This window comes from Gekko japonicus, unplaced genomic scaffold (assembly GCF_001447785.1).
Source record: "Gekko japonicus isolate JY-2015 unplaced genomic scaffold, Gekko_japonicus_V1.1 scaffold643, whole genome shotgun sequence".
NCBI lineage: Eukaryota > Metazoa > Chordata > Lepidosauria > Squamata > Gekkonidae > Gekko > Gekko japonicus.
Window position 1 is genome coordinate 253,816 of NW_015164201.1, and position 16,698 is coordinate 270,513.

General features: G+C 47.8%; 1 protein-coding gene across 1 annotated transcript in view; it reads right to left on the bottom strand.

The window, feature by feature from the left end:
• Window positions 1-15,836, bottom strand: part of TBC1D8B (TBC1 domain family member 8B) — a 39,918-nt gene extending 24,082 nt beyond the window's left edge. The window contains exons 1-4 of the mRNA XM_015408390.1: window positions 15,655-15,836; window positions 5,851-5,961; window positions 2,233-2,351; window positions 41-266 (exon numbers count right to left, since the gene is read on the bottom strand). Coding sequence (XP_015263876.1) covers window positions 41-266; window positions 2,233-2,351; window positions 5,851-5,961; window positions 15,655-15,781 — 583 coding nt within the window. The 5' untranslated portion in view covers window positions 15,782-15,836. The remainder of the gene's footprint in view (window positions 1-40; window positions 267-2,232; window positions 2,352-5,850; window positions 5,962-15,654) is intronic.
• Between the last annotated feature and the right edge of the window lie 862 nt (window positions 15,837-16,698).

Sequence of the window (16,698 nt, forward strand, 5' to 3'; positions counted from 1 at the left end):
CGAGGAAGAAATTGCCATCATAATAAAGTAATCCACTTACTTTCAGCTCCGAGCAGAAAGGAGTAAAAACCAAGGAAGTTGGTGCTCAGGTACAGCCAGCCCTGGCAGGGCACTCGGCCCCTCCAGTAGCTGCAAGAGTAGTAAGTCACCAGCTTCTCTGGCTCGGCTAAACCAAAGCACTTCTCAAACTTCATGAGCGCTTCGCGGAACTTCTCCGGATCCTCCTCTCTGTCCAAAGAGCCTTTACTTTCCTCGGCAATCAGGCCCTAGAGCGAAGAGACAGTCAGGCAATGGCCCTCAGTCACCCAACTAGCAGCGCGATCCTATGTGAAGTTACTCCAGTCTAGCCCCATGGATTTAAAGGGAGCCAGACTGAAGTTAACTCTGCACAGGATTACACTGCAAGTCAGGGGAGACCCGCAACATCACCAGCCGTGCTGTACTGAATCTGGGACACAAGCAGGAAACGCACAAAAACTCAAGCGGCAGCTTCCGCCTTGGGTTCCTGATGGCTTGTGCCACACAAGGGAAGACGCCATAAGAAAATATTCTGCCCGGGTTAACCTGCTTTTATTTGTTATGTCTGCTTTGTCTGATACATGTGCGTGCATCTTATGGAGAATAAGAGAAGCTGCCGTGGAGACAGCCCTGCTCAGCTATGAAGCTCGCTTAATGACTGTGGGCCAGTCGCTCTCTTCCAGCCTAGCCTACCTCACAGGACCGGTGTAGGCATTTAGGATAAAATGAGGGAGGGGAGAATGTATTCTGCTCCAAGCTCCACCAGGGAAGGGTAGGATTTAAAAAAAAGAAGAAGAAGACTGGGATCAACCACCCCAGGATCTGGCAGCAATACTTCTTCACTCTGCACATATTATGGAAATTATCTACTTGTATCACTGCTTACAAACTGAAATCCAGACACAGGGAAAGTAAATCTGTTCTGCTTTAGAGTTCATTTCAAAGATGCCTGGCTAGTACTTTAAAAAACAACAACTGCACAGTGTTTGTTCTGAAATGCCTCGTGGTTATATTGTGAGCTCCAGGTACTTCTTTACAGACTGTGCATGTTATCAACCCTTTGATTGGAAGCCACCTTAGAAGCCGTGCTGATGAGCGTGGGGGTCTGTGTGCTATAAATAAGGACATAGACACTGAAGCGAAAGGAAGGAGATGAAGGTGAGGAGAAACGGGAGAAGGAGACACTTGGACTCCTAGGCATAGCTTCAGACAGGGAGGAGTCTGAAAGGGGTCATGCCAATGGAAGGGGATTTTGAAAAGAGATCTGAAAGGGAGAGGGAGAAACTGCACCATGCGAGACGCTCCCCAGCATTCAGCCACACTGTCCTGGAGTCAGGGTAGGGGAATACTGTGGGATACTGCTCCTTCAGAAGCTGATCGGAGGCCCCCCAGGGAAGCAAGGATGGATCAGGGCAGCAGCAACGGCCGGCCAATCTCTCGTGAGAAGAGACATCCTCCGAAGAGGTCGGAAGCAGTTCTGGTGCATGCACAGCTTTCCATGCTGCCTTTAAAAGCCCTCAAGAGAGAGAGAGAGAGAGAGAATGAGGGGGAGGCCAGCGTCTCTCCAGGCTCCACAGGAGAGAGCCGGGCAGAGGAGGAGGGATGAGCTGGCGGGCCCCCCACGCCCACCACAGTGCTGAGGTGACTCCTAGCCCCACCAGCAGGGGCTCCGGGTCAGAGGAGCAACAGAGGAGAATGTCACAGTGACTCCCCTGAGCACACACATTTAGAACACCGTTTGATTTGTCCTCTGTGAACAGGAAATACACTTGGCGGGGGCACCCAGGGGTTCTAGTTAAAAAAGGTAGGGGCAACCAAGATGAGCTTTGTAAGCTGGAAGCATGTCGTGCCCTGCTCGAAAACGACCAACCCTGCAGGTGCAGGAAGGAGCTGGCCTGAATGGGGGCTGAGATTCTGCCCTCTCTCCTTTGCTGCCCGACAGCCAGACGGCCACCACTCAGTCTGACGGGGAAATTTGCAACACAGCTCCTCTAGCAAGCACCCTCCGCACTGGACACTGACTGGCCCAACCCTCATTGTTAAGGATCCTTCTCTGTGCAGGGAGAATCCTTGCAAGAGATCGGTCCACTCCCTGCATGTGCATTTCCAGACACATCTCTGTGTGGGTCTGCATACCGACCTGTGTGCCCACACAGCTGACTAGCAAAAAGCAACCAATGCCATGCCACCCATTTACTTCCCCGCACTACATACTCTTATCTTCCCCTGCACGAAGCTTGTGATGTCCTCGTTGGAATCAAAGACGGAGAGGGTCTTCATGACGTTACGTTCCAGCCAGTCCCAGTGCTCGGTTATTTCTTCTCTGTTGGCCCCTGGAAGGAAGAAGAACTAAATAAACATCTCATGAATTAAAGCACACAAGGAAACAGCAAACAAAGAACTTGTTGTCAGGACTACAGAGCTAAAGCAGAACAGTGGCTAACGTCCTGCTCTACATCCTCTTCCTTGGGACTCATTCTCATCTGGTGGCAAAATGCATTGAGACAGGGGATCCGAAGAGGACAAGGGAAAAGAGCTCTTAGCTACAATTCAGACCTAATACAGGAAGTAACAATTAGAACATGTTCTCAGCCAGAAGAACTTCAGGGGGCCAGGTGTGTGTGTGCTTAGCAGCTGCCACCAACAGTGTGATGCGATGGCCCACATTATGCCGTAGACTTGACAGCTGCCGCAGCACCCAATCTTTCCACCACTGCCTGAGTCACCTGGGAAGTCCACACTGCAATCCTTCTGCAAAAAGTGCAGCCTCCCTGGAAACTGACACAGCACTAGCATGACTCACAGAGTGCCTCCTGTGAAGCTTCTCACAAAGCTGGGGAGAGACCGTGGCTCAGTGGCAGAGCACCTGCCTTGAGTGCAGAGGATCCCAGGTTCAATCCCCGGCATCGCCAGTTAAGAGGACCAGGCAGTAGGTGAGATGAAAGACTTCCTATCCAAGGCCCCAGAGAGCTGCTGCTGGTCAGAGTAGACTATATTGACCTTCACAGACCAATGGCCCGACTCAGTATAAGACAACTCTGTGTGTGTGGCACGCACACACACGTGTTTCCAAATGGCAGAGGGACGATCAATGCAGCAGTGACACTCCCATCACTGGCACAATGCAGAAAGCTGGTCCTAAAGAAACCTCATGCCTACGATTCAAAACGTAATGCCCCTATTTGAAATTCTACAGTGAGTTTTAAGCACCGCCATTAAAGAGGAGCGTAATCAAACTAGAAAACACTCAGAGGAGAATTACAGGAGCAACGAAACTGGGAAGACAACTCTGGCAAAGAGCTGGGCACGTTCAGGGGTCATGTGCCCGTGGCAATTCCTCACACAGGAGCAGGATTTAGAAGCGGGTGCAGAATTTAGCATCTTGAGAAACTCAGTCCCCATTCTGCTTTTTGACAAGGGAGCTTTCCAGTCCTTACGGCTGCAAAGACAAACCTGAGATGGTGAGGGAGGGCTCACAGTCTCAGGAGTCATTCTTGTACGAAGAGGAGGCTAAAAGGAAGAAAAGAAGGCTGCCCCGTCTGCCCACAGCAATCATTCTGATATTCCAGAGTAATTAATGCATAAGCAGTTTACGACTGCGCACCCATAAGCCTTTAATCTTCCTGGGTGAGCCGAGGGATGCACAAAGGCTCTTATTGTGTTTAGGTATTTATTTTGATAGCCAGTTATTCAGCATGCAAAGATCCAGCAAATGAGCTTTAGGAGACAACCTCCTTGACGGAGTCAGGGTAGTCACTTCTTTGGTAAATGGCTCACTTGCGCCAAAGGAAGACAACACACATCCTGGTCACGCCTCTGAACCTAAGCAATAAAAATGTAAATATTCTGATCCTTTGCAGGAGCCGCTAGGTGCAATTCTTTGCATGAACTGCCAGAAGAAAAGAAAGGGCCACCTGCTAGCCAAGCAAGCAAACACTTCATTGGGACTGCATTCAAGTGCATCAAAAAGGAGGAAGCTGCTAGAAAGAGATGACCTGGCAGGTCCGAGCACCACTTTTAAAAACAGCACTTGGATGTCACAATAAACCATGGTTTGTATAACAAACACCAGTCGGTCTATGAGGCATAATCCTAGGCTCCATCTATACATTATAAAATCATTGTGTCTGTTGGAGAACAACATGACAATCTCATATCACACATGTGATTCGGAGTTTTGTGCCTCTCAGATATACACTGGATTTTTTCTGTTTGTGACCACAGCACAAAGGGAGAAGTGGCTGTAACATTTCCTCGGCTCTTTTGATGTCCTCAAACAGAGTGCTATGGGCTCCATTGTGACAGTTATGTCTCCAACAAAGACAAAAACTTTGTAACCTGTAGATGGATTCCTAGTTTATGCTTGTGGCGGACAGGTTAGGTTCTGCCTCTCCCTAACAGTGGCCAATAGGAGCGGATGGAATTTTAGTGAAGGAGACAGTTGAAATAGGCAATCAGTTGAGTTGGGAGTGAGTCTGGCTGAATGAAGCTGTGCAGAAGAGCAGCTTAAAGCTGACTGAAAAGGGTAAGTTTGTAATGAAGGACCCCAAATTCTGGAATAGGGAAATAGTTCAAAAGTTCAATTGAAAAGAAACTTTGTAACCTCTACCTGATCTACTCCAATGTTATATTCAAACCAGAAATAAAAGTTAACTCCTTGTGTGTTTAATCCTGCAGGGCGGCTCTCAGGGAAAGAAGTACACACACACAACCTAACATCTTGTCAGAGTGAGGGGTGATTATTAAAGGGCTACTGTCTCTGTTGGTGCTTCTTTGAGTAAGAGGGAGGATGTGGTATGTGGAATGGTCATGGCTCTCTATTTTAAAAGAGACAGGTAGTGATATGTGACTACCTGACCTACCTGTAACCCTGATCCTGTGTGAGAGAGGCTGTGGAGGGTCACAGGCACTCTGAGTGAGAAAGGTTGTCACAATGCTATTTTGAATTTTCAGCTGAACCACAAACTCCATTATGGTGGACTGGCAGAACATGTTAGCATCCCAAATGTTTCCCCAAGAAACAGGCCACTTGAAGCTCAGGCTACCAGAAATACTAGGGGGGGGGGGGACTGACCTTTTCTCAGACAGGAACAGAGGTCTAGGTTTGAATAGGGTAAGTACTGACTGGCCTGGAGCTATCTAAGAAAGTGAAATTTCCAGTTGGTGGCATGGACTACCGATTGGCATTTCAAGGGTCCAAGCGGCTGGGTTGTGTAAAGACATGTACACAGGAACTCCAGACGGGAATCAGAAACAAGTGTTAGTCCATAAACTGTGCATTCGGAATTCAAGCATCACATCAAAGCACAATTTGTGCTAACTATGCTTAAATCAGCTACAAAGCATGGTTTGAAAACCTGGTTTGGTTCCATCTAACAAAACACAGCTTGTTGGACCATCTTCCATCAGGATGTGGCAATTAACAGAGTTTATCATACTGTTATAATGCAGCCTAAGTATAGGCTGAATATAAGAGAGTCAGCATGGTGTATGCAGATTAGTGCTGGGGAGACCCAGGTTCGAATGTCTGCTCAGCCACAAAGCCCATTGGATGACCTTGGACAGGCCATTCTCTGCAGCCTAATCCACTGGGGTCATTATGAGAATAAAGTGGGGGAGACACGCACATCACTGTGTGCTTCCTGATAGCAGGATATGACAGAATGAGGGCTAAAACATATGCAAAGGGCTGGATGGGAAATTTCAGAAACCCTGTATCTGGCCTACAGACCTGGCTTGCTCCCACTCTCATCTACAAGAGATCTACCTCTGCAAGGAACTGGGTGGGCTTTGTTGATCTCCCAAGCTTGCTTGGTTTTAAAACCTACTTACCACATGCGATAGACCAGTAGACTTGGGAATCAGGTGTCTGATGCAGGATGCGGAAAGGGGCCACTTTGGATGTGGAATCCATGACAGCATCCAGCGTCCCCACCAGGAGGCCTGCGGGAACGAGGACACAGCGTGAGACAACAGCGGCAAAGACCGTTTCTATAGCACCCACGAGGGACCTGACCATGCCTTCCCCATGGAACAGAAACCGGTTGCTTACTTTGGGTTAAAAAAAAAGAGGTTGCAGCTGAAAAGTATTTACCGCAAGGCATTTGGGAGTGGGGTGGAAAGCAACTGTAGAAAAACAGGGCTGGGCTGTGCACAGTAGCAACCGGGCTGCGTTTGAGTCTCCTGGTCTGGAAGGTCCCTGGGCACAGAACCACATGCGGGTGGAGCTGTGTGTGTGTGTGTTACACAACAGGAAACTGCACTGCAAATCTGAAGAATCTAATTTAACACCACCACACAATGCAGGAACTATGGGCTGCATAAACTAAAAAGAAGGATTTCCAAGACTCTGGTCTTTAAAAGTCTAGAGGCAAAATATATAAGAAAAGTCCTACTGGACCAAAGTTCCGTCCAGCCCAGTATTCTGTTTCCAACACCGGACACACACAGAAGGGCATGAAGAACCCTGCCCCATTTGTCCCATGCATTTGGCATTCAGAGGTACATGCCACCTGATCATGGAGGATCCATTTAGTCATCGTTGCAACTAAGCTCTTGAGAGATGACCAATTGTTTTTAAAACCATCCAAGCAGCCATCACCAGTCCTTGTAGCAGTGAGTTCCGCAGGTCAGTTATGCTTGACTGTGAAGTAATATTGCCTTCGTGTTTACTCTGAAACCACTGTGAATCAATTTTATTGGGCGGCCCCCAGTTTCAGTACTATGGGAGAGGGAGAAGGATTTCTCTCTATGTCCTCTCTCCCTACCATTGGTAACAAGCATGCTGCTTATCAGAAGGATCAGGCCACACAAGGAAACTGAAAAAGAGCTCATTAAGGCAACTACAAAGATAAGCCATTGATGAAGCACAAAACTGGAAGTTGCAGCTAGCATAAAAAAGACAGTATGGTGTAGTGGTTATAGTGTGAGATTCAGATTGGGGAGGACTGGGTTCAAATTCCCACTTAGCCCTGAGGTACACCAGGTGACCTTGGGTCAGTCGCTGTCTTTCTCAGCCTATTCCACCTCACTGGGTTGTTGTGAGGGTGAAATAAAGAGGAGAGAACCATGTATATTGCCTTGAGTGCGGGGGGGGGGGGGGGGGGAGAGAAATTTGGAGTCACAGGTCCACTGTTAGCTTTGTTACAACAGCTGTGAACTGAAAAGCAAATACGTTGCTCACACAGACATTTGATTTGGGAAGAAAACACACACACAGGGCTCAGCTATCTGAGTCAAGCTAACAGATTTCACGGCACCAGACATCTTGCAATCCAAATGTGAGGGCAATCGCTTCTCCTGCAGCCGTAATCTAATCTTTCTGCCCACCCCTAAGAGTTTATAACCGCTACATTAAGGATTACATCTATATTCACCAGAAGAACATTTCCTTGCTGAATTATTCATCTTGCTGAGCTCGTTCCACAGCTGGCTACATCTCTGACGATGCCTCTCTCTCGAAACACCTTTTATTTTTCCCTGAATGAATAATCTACTGCACAGGGACACCAGTTAACATTCCCAGAACACTTACATGAGAAGGGCACATTCTTCTATCAAATTAGGGTGCTCAAAAGGCGAGAAGGTGAAAATATTTTCTTGGACTGAAGGCAAACTTGCAATTAAAAGTATGCTAAAAACAAGGTACCAGACAGTTTGCTCACATACATCACCATAAATCATTTGTGCACCATCAAAAATTAAAGGAACAGGGCAAAAAAAAACACCCTGCCTCAATTTTTTGAAAATCCCCCTGCCTGGTCACCCAAATGCAATCTCCACTCACCGTAGGTGAGGTTTAGGTTCAAAAGCACATAGAGCAGGAGTGCAAAGGAGGTTGCAATACCAGAACGGCTCAGAAAAGATATTAAAATTAGGCCAGTCCACTGGTTTTATTTGATGATTGGGTTTTTTTACCCAGTCCCACTACAGCTTGCAATTTAAAAAAAACAAAACAAATAACATTCAACACCATTGCTTCGTGGAGAAAGGGCCCAATGGAGAGGTACCTGGCTGCTCAGGTAATCAATTTCGATGCATTTAGGTATGATCAAAGCCTGATATAGGTTATCTTTCAGGGACTGAGAAGTTGGCGGAATGTTCAGCCCCCTGTCAGGAACTCCTTCTGCCATCAAAGAGCGAACAAATGCAGCCATTTCCAAAGAGGTCCAGCCATAAATACTATGGGTACTTCTAAGGACATAATTTACAACAGAAGACCCAGTGTTTTTTTTAACTGACTTTCACCGGATACAGGACAGCGGTTTGTAAATCTGCAGTATTAGTCATAAAGAAAATTTCCTGGTGACTCAATGCCAGCTCCTTGCTGCTAAATTACTTTGCTGGGTCCCCTTTGGCACCAGAGTCAAATGAATGGCAAACTCCAAGATCCCAGCCTCCGATCAACAAACACGGCTCATTAATGTTTTAAAGGCCACAAGTAAAAGATTTAGCTGAAAGACGTGCTTGGCTTGTATACGGAATGAGACAAATTGGGTTTAATAAGTGCAATCCAACCTTAATTCATGCTGAAACCGTTATGTTACCTGGACTAATTTATTGTGATCCTTTACCCTGTGAGTGGCTTAGAACAAGTCTCTCTTCCCAACTGAGGCGTGTAGATCACCCCTCTTCTGGTTGAGGGCATTAGATGAAACTGCTTCCAGGTGGGGAGGGGTTTGCAAGCCCCAACAGAACACTTTCTGTTCCCCACATGAGGCTGCTTATGCACTACAAAAACCATGGTAGTTAGGCTAGTGAAAATGTTTATGGGCCAACAACTTTTGTGGGCTGATTTGCAAGATTAGCCTAACCTTCAGCACAGGGACCTTCCAAGGATAAAAATGGAGCCACGCGCTCCAGCTGCTGGGAGGACGGGCGGCAGAAACGGATGATGAAGAAATACATGCAGTCCAATTCAGTCCCCCACTGAACTACCACCTCCAGTAAACTCAGGTTCCCTCCCTGTCATCACACACAGAATATGGCTCAGTCTCATAGTATATCCCACCCTTCCCAAACGGGCTCAGGGCGGGTAACATCAAAGTATATAACAATAAAAACCAGTCAACACGATTAATCTAAAAACAACAAAAACCAGAAAACAGTTAATCAGTTAAAAGATGGCGAGCAATAATTCAACCCCCCAGAAACTGGATAGATGATACTGGAATCACATCTACATAACCCTAAGACTCCATATAGGGAGATGATCCAGACCACCTCCATGCAGGGCAGTCTCTATATGGGCGCTGTACAGGGATGCCAGCTAGCTGGGTGTCTACCGCCTCAACTAAAAGCCTGGCTGAACAGCTCTGTTTTGCAGGCCGTGCAGGGCAGTCTCTATATGGGCACTGTACAGGGATGCCAGCTAGTTGGGTGTCTTCCGCCTCAACTAAAAGCCTGGCTAACAGCTCTGTTTTACAGGCCCTGCAGAACTGTAATAAGTTTATACAACAGCATCAATGTACAAGACACTGTACAGATGACAGCCCCTGCCCCCAAAGAGCTTACAGTCTCAAACTTGCTATAAAGGAGAAATAAGGAAAATAAATAAGGGAAGAACATGTTCATTTCAGTGATGATAGGTTTAGGGTTAGATTGGGGAAGGGGGTGCTACGGAATCCTGCCAAAGGCTGCCTGAGTTTTGAGAACAGATTTGAAGAAAGCAAGAGAGGTGACTCTGGGCATAAGGGGCAGTTAGGAGGAAAGGAAGTAGGAGGAGGGTGAATCTGGAGAAGTAAAGTCACAGGCAGGGATGTATTGGAGACTGCAGGGTATAAGGAGGTACAAGGTCACAGACAGCTTTGATGAGAAGGATGAGGAGGGTTGTCCTGGATCCAGGAAAGGGACAGGAATGAGACCCTGGAGACCCTCTGCCAGTCAGAGTAGACAAACTGAGCAAGCTGTCCTGGCTTGGTATAAAGCCACTTCCTGTGTGGGGAGGGGCTGCAGCTCGGTGGCAAAGCATGCAGGATGTCCTGAGTTCAGCCCCTGCGTCTCCAGTTCAAGGGTCTCAGGCAGCAGACGCTGGGAAAGACCTCCACCTGAGACCGTGGAGACCTGCTGTTAGCCAGAGTAAACCAGACTGCACAGCTAGAAGGCCCAAAATCCTCACCCAGTATAAGGCAGCTTGATGAGCTATAAGGATTTATCTTTTCCACGGGAGGCTGACATTCTCCTTCTTCTTCCCAAGGTGCAACCTGATACCACTCCACCCAGCATTCTGTATACAATGCAGGAGATGTAAGAACTTAAGAAGAGCCCTGCTGGATCAGACCAATGGTCCATCTAGTCCAGCATCCTCTCTCACACAGCGGCCAACCTCTTAGTGGCCAACAACAGAGCACAGAGGCCAAGGCCTTCCCCGATGTTGCCTCCTGGCTCTGGGATTCAGAGGACGAGTGCCTCAGTCACCATGGCTAGTAGCCACTGATAAACTTATCACTCACCCTCAAACTCTGTCCTTTCACAAAACAACCTCAATGCTCCCCAGTATTTTAGCTGTTTAGGAAAGGGGAAAAAATTCCTCTCAACTTCCCAACAGCTCTCCCCTTAGGAACAAAGCCCAAAACATGTGCTTTCTCACTCCCCCCCCCCAATCACCTCAATGGTTTTGTTTTAAGATGCAGCTGATAAAGAGTTCTGGAGAACTCAAAAGCTTGCACACTGTTGTAGATTATCTGGGTTGGTCATAATAAAATTTATTAGATGGCTTTCAGTTTGGGATTTTGCTTTGGACCAACCTGGCTACCTTCAGACTCTCACATCATGTACGTCAGTGATATGAATTCCTGAACACACACACACAGAAGCACACAAAGCTGCCTAATACTGAATCAGTAAGGACAAAAAGGGAAAAGGGAAAAAAACTGAACCTAAAACTTAGAATTCAGAACCTAAAAAGGTTAGTCAAGGATAGAAAAACATACAAGGGCTAATGAAGTAGACCTAATGCATTTCGGCCTTTACAGGCCTTCCTCAGAGGTCTAATACACATAGAACATATAGGCTGATATATAAAAATATAGGCAATCATACATATCCAAAATATGCAATACAGACCAGAGATCAATTGTTCCAAAGTATAACCACTGGGCAAGGAAGAGAAATACAAAAATACAAATGAAGCCTCCAGTATAATCACATGTCCAGTGGCACTTCTCTCTGGTCTACTATATATTCTTCTAAGATTGTACAGCCAAATGTTCCCAATGGAGGTTCCTTAAGCTAAAAGCCGAAACGCGTTAGGTCTACTTCATTAGCCCTTGTATGTTTTTATATATATATATTTGTTTATGAGGTATGAATGGGCCCTTCTTTGTTATTTTAATTTGTGTGTAATAAATACATGTATATTTTTGTATGATTTTTAGAGTTGGCCCTCTTCTATCCTTGACTAATACTGAATCAGACCATCCATCCATCCAGGTCAATATTGTCTACTCAGATGGGCAGCAGCTGTCCAGGGCCTCAGGTAGAGGTCTTTCACATCACCTAATTCCTGGTCCTTTTAACCGGAGATGCTGGGGATTGAACCCAGGACCTTCTGAGAATGCCCACCTGCACCATTAGGGCATGTTGCTTCTCCTGCCCTGGGGCTCAAGGACACCCCTCAATCTCAAGGTTGACAAGGTATAACAAAAGACAGAAGTCTTGGACCTTCGTCAGTGAGACAGGAATGAGAACTGAAGCAGAAGCAGCATCTGCCACACCTGCTAGCAGAACTGATCACGCAATTAAACAGACTGGCAGTTCAGAGACTGCTCAATAGCCAGACGCAGAATACACAGTTTCTTCACACATGCAACACTGTGCTGATTTGCAAAATCTGCTGCCATGGGATGCAGAGACGGCCACTAGATTAGATGGCTTTAGAAAGGGAATAGGACACATTCATGCAAGACTGGCAACTGGCAGGCAGCAAGCCCTGGGACGGCTTAGTACAGGCGGTGAGGGCCTACAACCTGGCCACCCTCTGCGGCCTGGTGTGGACGCCCAACTTCATAGAATCATAGAGCTGGAAGGTATCTCCAGGGTCATCTAGTCCAACCCCCTGCACAATGCAGAAAATTCACAAATACCTCCCCGCCACACACACACCCAGTGACCCCTGATCCATGCCCAGAGGATGACAAAAAAACCTCCAGGATCCCCGGCCAAACTAGCCAGGAGAAAAATTGCTTCCTGATCCGAAAATGGCGATCAGCATTTCCTTGGGCATGGGGCCATAAGACATAAGAAATAAGCACTGATGCAACTTTGTGGCCTACCACTGCAGGACTTGTGGTATCTTGCCCTGAACGAGCCCCTTCACTGAGTGCTTCCACCAAGGTGAGCATGCTGGGCACGACTACATGTTCTGCAGCCAGGCAGGGGGTGCCTGCGATGGCAGCAACATCGTGCTGGAAGCCGGGTGAGTGTGCCAGGCGGTGGCTGGGGGCAAAAGGGGAGGGGCGTACCTTTGGGAGCATGAGTCTTTCTCATAACGCCCGCCCCTCTTCTCCCTGTGCCATCAGCCACAGCACCTCCCTCCTCTCCCTCTCACCAAGATGCCAGCTGCAGGTGGGTGCCCCCAAGGCGGCTTTAATTAATTTAACTTAATTAGCCACTGTGCCCCCTCTTTGCACCCCCCCAACGTAAAAAGGTCTAGTTACAGGGCTGCATCTGAACATCAGACGGTCAGGCAAACAACAGAAGAGCCATCACTGTCACTGTCCTACTTATAGGCTTCCCAGTGGTTGTCCAGTCTTGAGAACAGAAAGCTGGTCTAGATGTTTCATGTTGCTCCTAAGTGGAGACTACAAACTGCCTTTAAAAAACAACAACACAAAGATACATTTCTTAGAAGAATTAGACAGAATTTAGACCAACCCAACAGGCAATTTTTCTACAAAGCCATTCGAAGGGAAAAAGTGTCCCTGGCCTCCTTTATATTTGGTCATCAGAGGTTGCCAAGATATGCAGTAATGTGGAAAACTTCAGCTGTACATTAGCGGCTCTAATGAAGCTCTCGTAAGACTCAGAAGCCTATGCATTAAAAAATATGGCAGCTTTTTGATCACCACATCAAATTACAACTCTCCCCTCCCACACCGAGTCCTAAATAAATAAATATTCCTGTAGCAAGACACAAAACATTTAGCAGATGTTGTTGCTGTTCAGTCGCACAGTTGAGTCCGACTCTTCGCGACCCCATGGACCAGATCCCGCCAGGCCTTCCTGTCTTCCGCCGTCCTCTGAAGTTTGCTCAATTTCATGTTTGTTGCATCTACGACACTGTCTAACCATCTCATCCTTTGCCGTCCCCATCTACTTTGACCTTAGCAGATGATCACTTTCTTAATAGATAGTGGCTATGCTACCCCTTCTAAGTCTTCCTGTGTTAGGGGGCCAAATGAATGGCGTGGAACAATCTAATGCTGTTGCATTACTGCAGCTAAGAGATCATCAATTCAGGTATGAGCTTCCCTGGAAGACCAGGAGGTACAGATAAGAAAGGCTTTATTCTAAAGTGTCTTTGTGTTAGCCTACTCTGAAAGGCAGAAGAACAGAGCCATTAAGAGACACTGGCATTCCAATTCCTATCTCAGTGCCAGGCAAAGTCCTCCAACACTATGAGATGCACATCTTCATTGCTCCTGTGCTTTTAATGACTGCTTGGTCCAGGGACATTAGCGGGGGGAGGGGGTTTCATACTTTTCTCGGCAGACTCCACTTGCTGATTTCTGAGGACTGATCTGCTGTTAAACACACAGAAAACTAGTTTCAGACAAGACAGCACTAAGCTTATGGAACTCACTGCCACACTGATGACCACTGAGTTAAATGATTTTAAAAGAGGATCATTTATGGGGGTGGTTAATCCCACTCTCCCTCCAAGGAACACAGGAATTCATACATGCTCCTGTTCCCCAGTGGGGTAGACTGGACATTTGGATGGTGAGTGGCACAAGCTCATCCATTGAGTTTCAAGACTAAGTGGGAATCTGAACCCAGATCTCCACAATGCTAGTCCACTACTCTAACCATTACAAGTTTGTAGGTCTAGTAAAAGCTATTTGTCAGGATAGCTAAATGGAGCCTCCATATTCTGAAGCAGCGTATCAGTAAATACTAGTTGTTAGGGGGAGCAAACCACAGCTAGTGCTTTTCTGTCTTAGATCATGGAGATCGGAACCTGTTTCTCCAGCCTCCACAGATCTATCCATGGTGCTTTTTAATCCACCCTTTGTCCAAAGAGTTCAGGGTGGTTTACATGGTTCTTCTGTCTTTCACTATATCATCACTACAACTCTGCAAAGGTTAGATGGAGGAGACAGAGATTGTGTATTATTGGCCCAAGGTCACCAAGTGAGCCTTCTGACTGAAAGGGAATTACCTTTTATTGACCAACTGGATTTATTATTTTACAGTTTTACTGTTTATGACTGGTCCGTATTTACTTGTGCGAAAATTCTTTTTAATCGCTATTTTACCTATGTACTATTAGAATTATTTTCTTTTTATTATCCTGCATTGTGACGGCCTTTGGCTATATACATAAAATATTCTGGTATTCTGAGCGGGGATTTGAAGTCCACATTTCTAGTCCAACACTCAACCACTACACTACCCTGGTTCTGTTAATGTCACAGCTTTTCTTAGCAAAAGCTGGGATGACTAACTAGAACCTCCATGTTCAGAGACAGTGTACCTCCAAATATCAGATGCTAACATGGTCTTCAACCTGTCCAGACCTGAGACCTGCGAACACCCAGGCAGCCTTATGGGACCCACTGGAGCAGCAAGCACATTATAGACTATCACATAACAAGAAAAGGAGCAACCAAAATTATGGCCTCAGACTCCATGTTACAGTTATGCACAAAGAACTGGAAGACAGGGGGTGGCAGGTGGCTTTCATCTGGCCAGGCCAGGGAAATATAGCAAGACCTCACCTGCGGGGAGTTGTGTGGGGGTGGGGGGGGGGGTGGCTCTGAACCTGTGTTTTAAAAGAATTCTTTGCACCACTAAGTGACCTAACCTTGCTACCCTGAAGTTCCCGCCAATATGTGCACAAGACAGATGCAGGGGGCATGGTGCTCTTCCTCTCTGAACATGCACACTAGTAATAAACTCCTCTAGAAAGCAGCCCCAAATGTGTGACCTTGTAGACTGAAGTCCACTATTTTAGGTTCACAGGCAACTACCAGCCAGAATTTTTATGCATTTCTGCTCAAGGGAAACCGAAAACGGCTTATAAAACATCGTTTCCCCCTGTCTTCACAACAACCCCTTAAGGTAGGTCAAGGTAACTGCAACCGACCCAAGGTCACCCAGCAAGCTTCCACAGAAGAGTGGGGATTCAAATGTGGGTCTCCAAGACCCCAGTTCGACTCTCTGGCCACTGCCCCCATGATGGCTATGTAGAACCTCCACGTTCAGAAGCCGTATACCAGATGCCAGAACACATAACGGGAAAGGATTGTTCTTTTGTGGACTGGCTGGCCGTAACAGAAAACAAGACGACGGACCAAGATGGGCTTTTTGGTCTGTTCCTCCAACAGGTCTGCTCATAAGCGAGCCGGGCTGTCTCCCGGGTCCCCCTCTCAGACTTGGTCCAGGCAGCGCCCGCCCCCCCCCCCCCCCCCTTACCTGCGAGCCCGCCGCCTTCCTCCGAATACCCTCGCCGCCTCTGCAGCACGAAATACTCGTTGGAGCGCTCCAACACCCAAAGCTTGAGCGCGTTCTTGAGCAGAACCTCTTCGGGCTTCAGCCACATCTCGGCGGCGGCGGCGGCTGTTGCTGCTGCGGTTCGCCTCACTCAGCCCGCCATGGCCGCCCCCGCCCGCTCTTCTGGGCTCCCACGTCCACAAGCGGCCGGCCAAGGCAACTCGGGAGAGGCGGGCACGAGCGCCTCCTGCCCGTTGCCCGCTGGGCGTTGTAGTTCCACGCGCGGCTTCTGTCGCCGACGCACACCCCGCTCGCGCACTACAGCATCCGGCGAGCATTGCGCAGCCCTTCGCCGCTCCACTCCTTAGAGGCTGGCCCAGCCGGAGAACAACACAGCCGGGAAAGGGAAAGTTTGGGGCCTCCCCCCCACCTGCTATTGGGTTTGGCTCAGCAGGTGGCGCTTGACCCGGCGGTGGGAAACGCTTCGCTTGCCTGGCGAGTCTTCCTCTTCGAGGATCCTGGCTGGAAAAGCAGCTTCTCCGCCTGACGTTGCTCCATGGAGGAAGGGGGTATATGACAGTAAAAAGTACTAGGACGAAAGCTTAACTGGCGAGACCTGGGTTCAAATCCCTGCTCAGTAACTGCAGCCTTCACTGGGTTAACGCTGGCAAGTCTTTGTCTGTCATGAACTCATGTAGCAGCCTTATACTGAGGTTAGTCTTGTGTATTGTGACTGGCAGCGGCCCTCCCAGGGTCTCAGGCTGCGGTCCTTTAGGTCGTCTTCTCCCGGATCCTTTTAACTGGAGCTGCCGGAGTATGAACCTGAGACCTTGTGCATGCAAAGTACCGTAGAACCACCGCACCACCCCCTCAGCCTCCCCGCCCCTTCCCTCTTATCTGGCCTGTGGAGGATACCCAGGCAAATTAGGCAAAGCATTCCTTCATAGCCAACTGTTTAAGTCTGTCCAGTATTCATATATATGCTGTGGCATTTGACTGAGGAACAGGACCACAAACTTGTCTGAA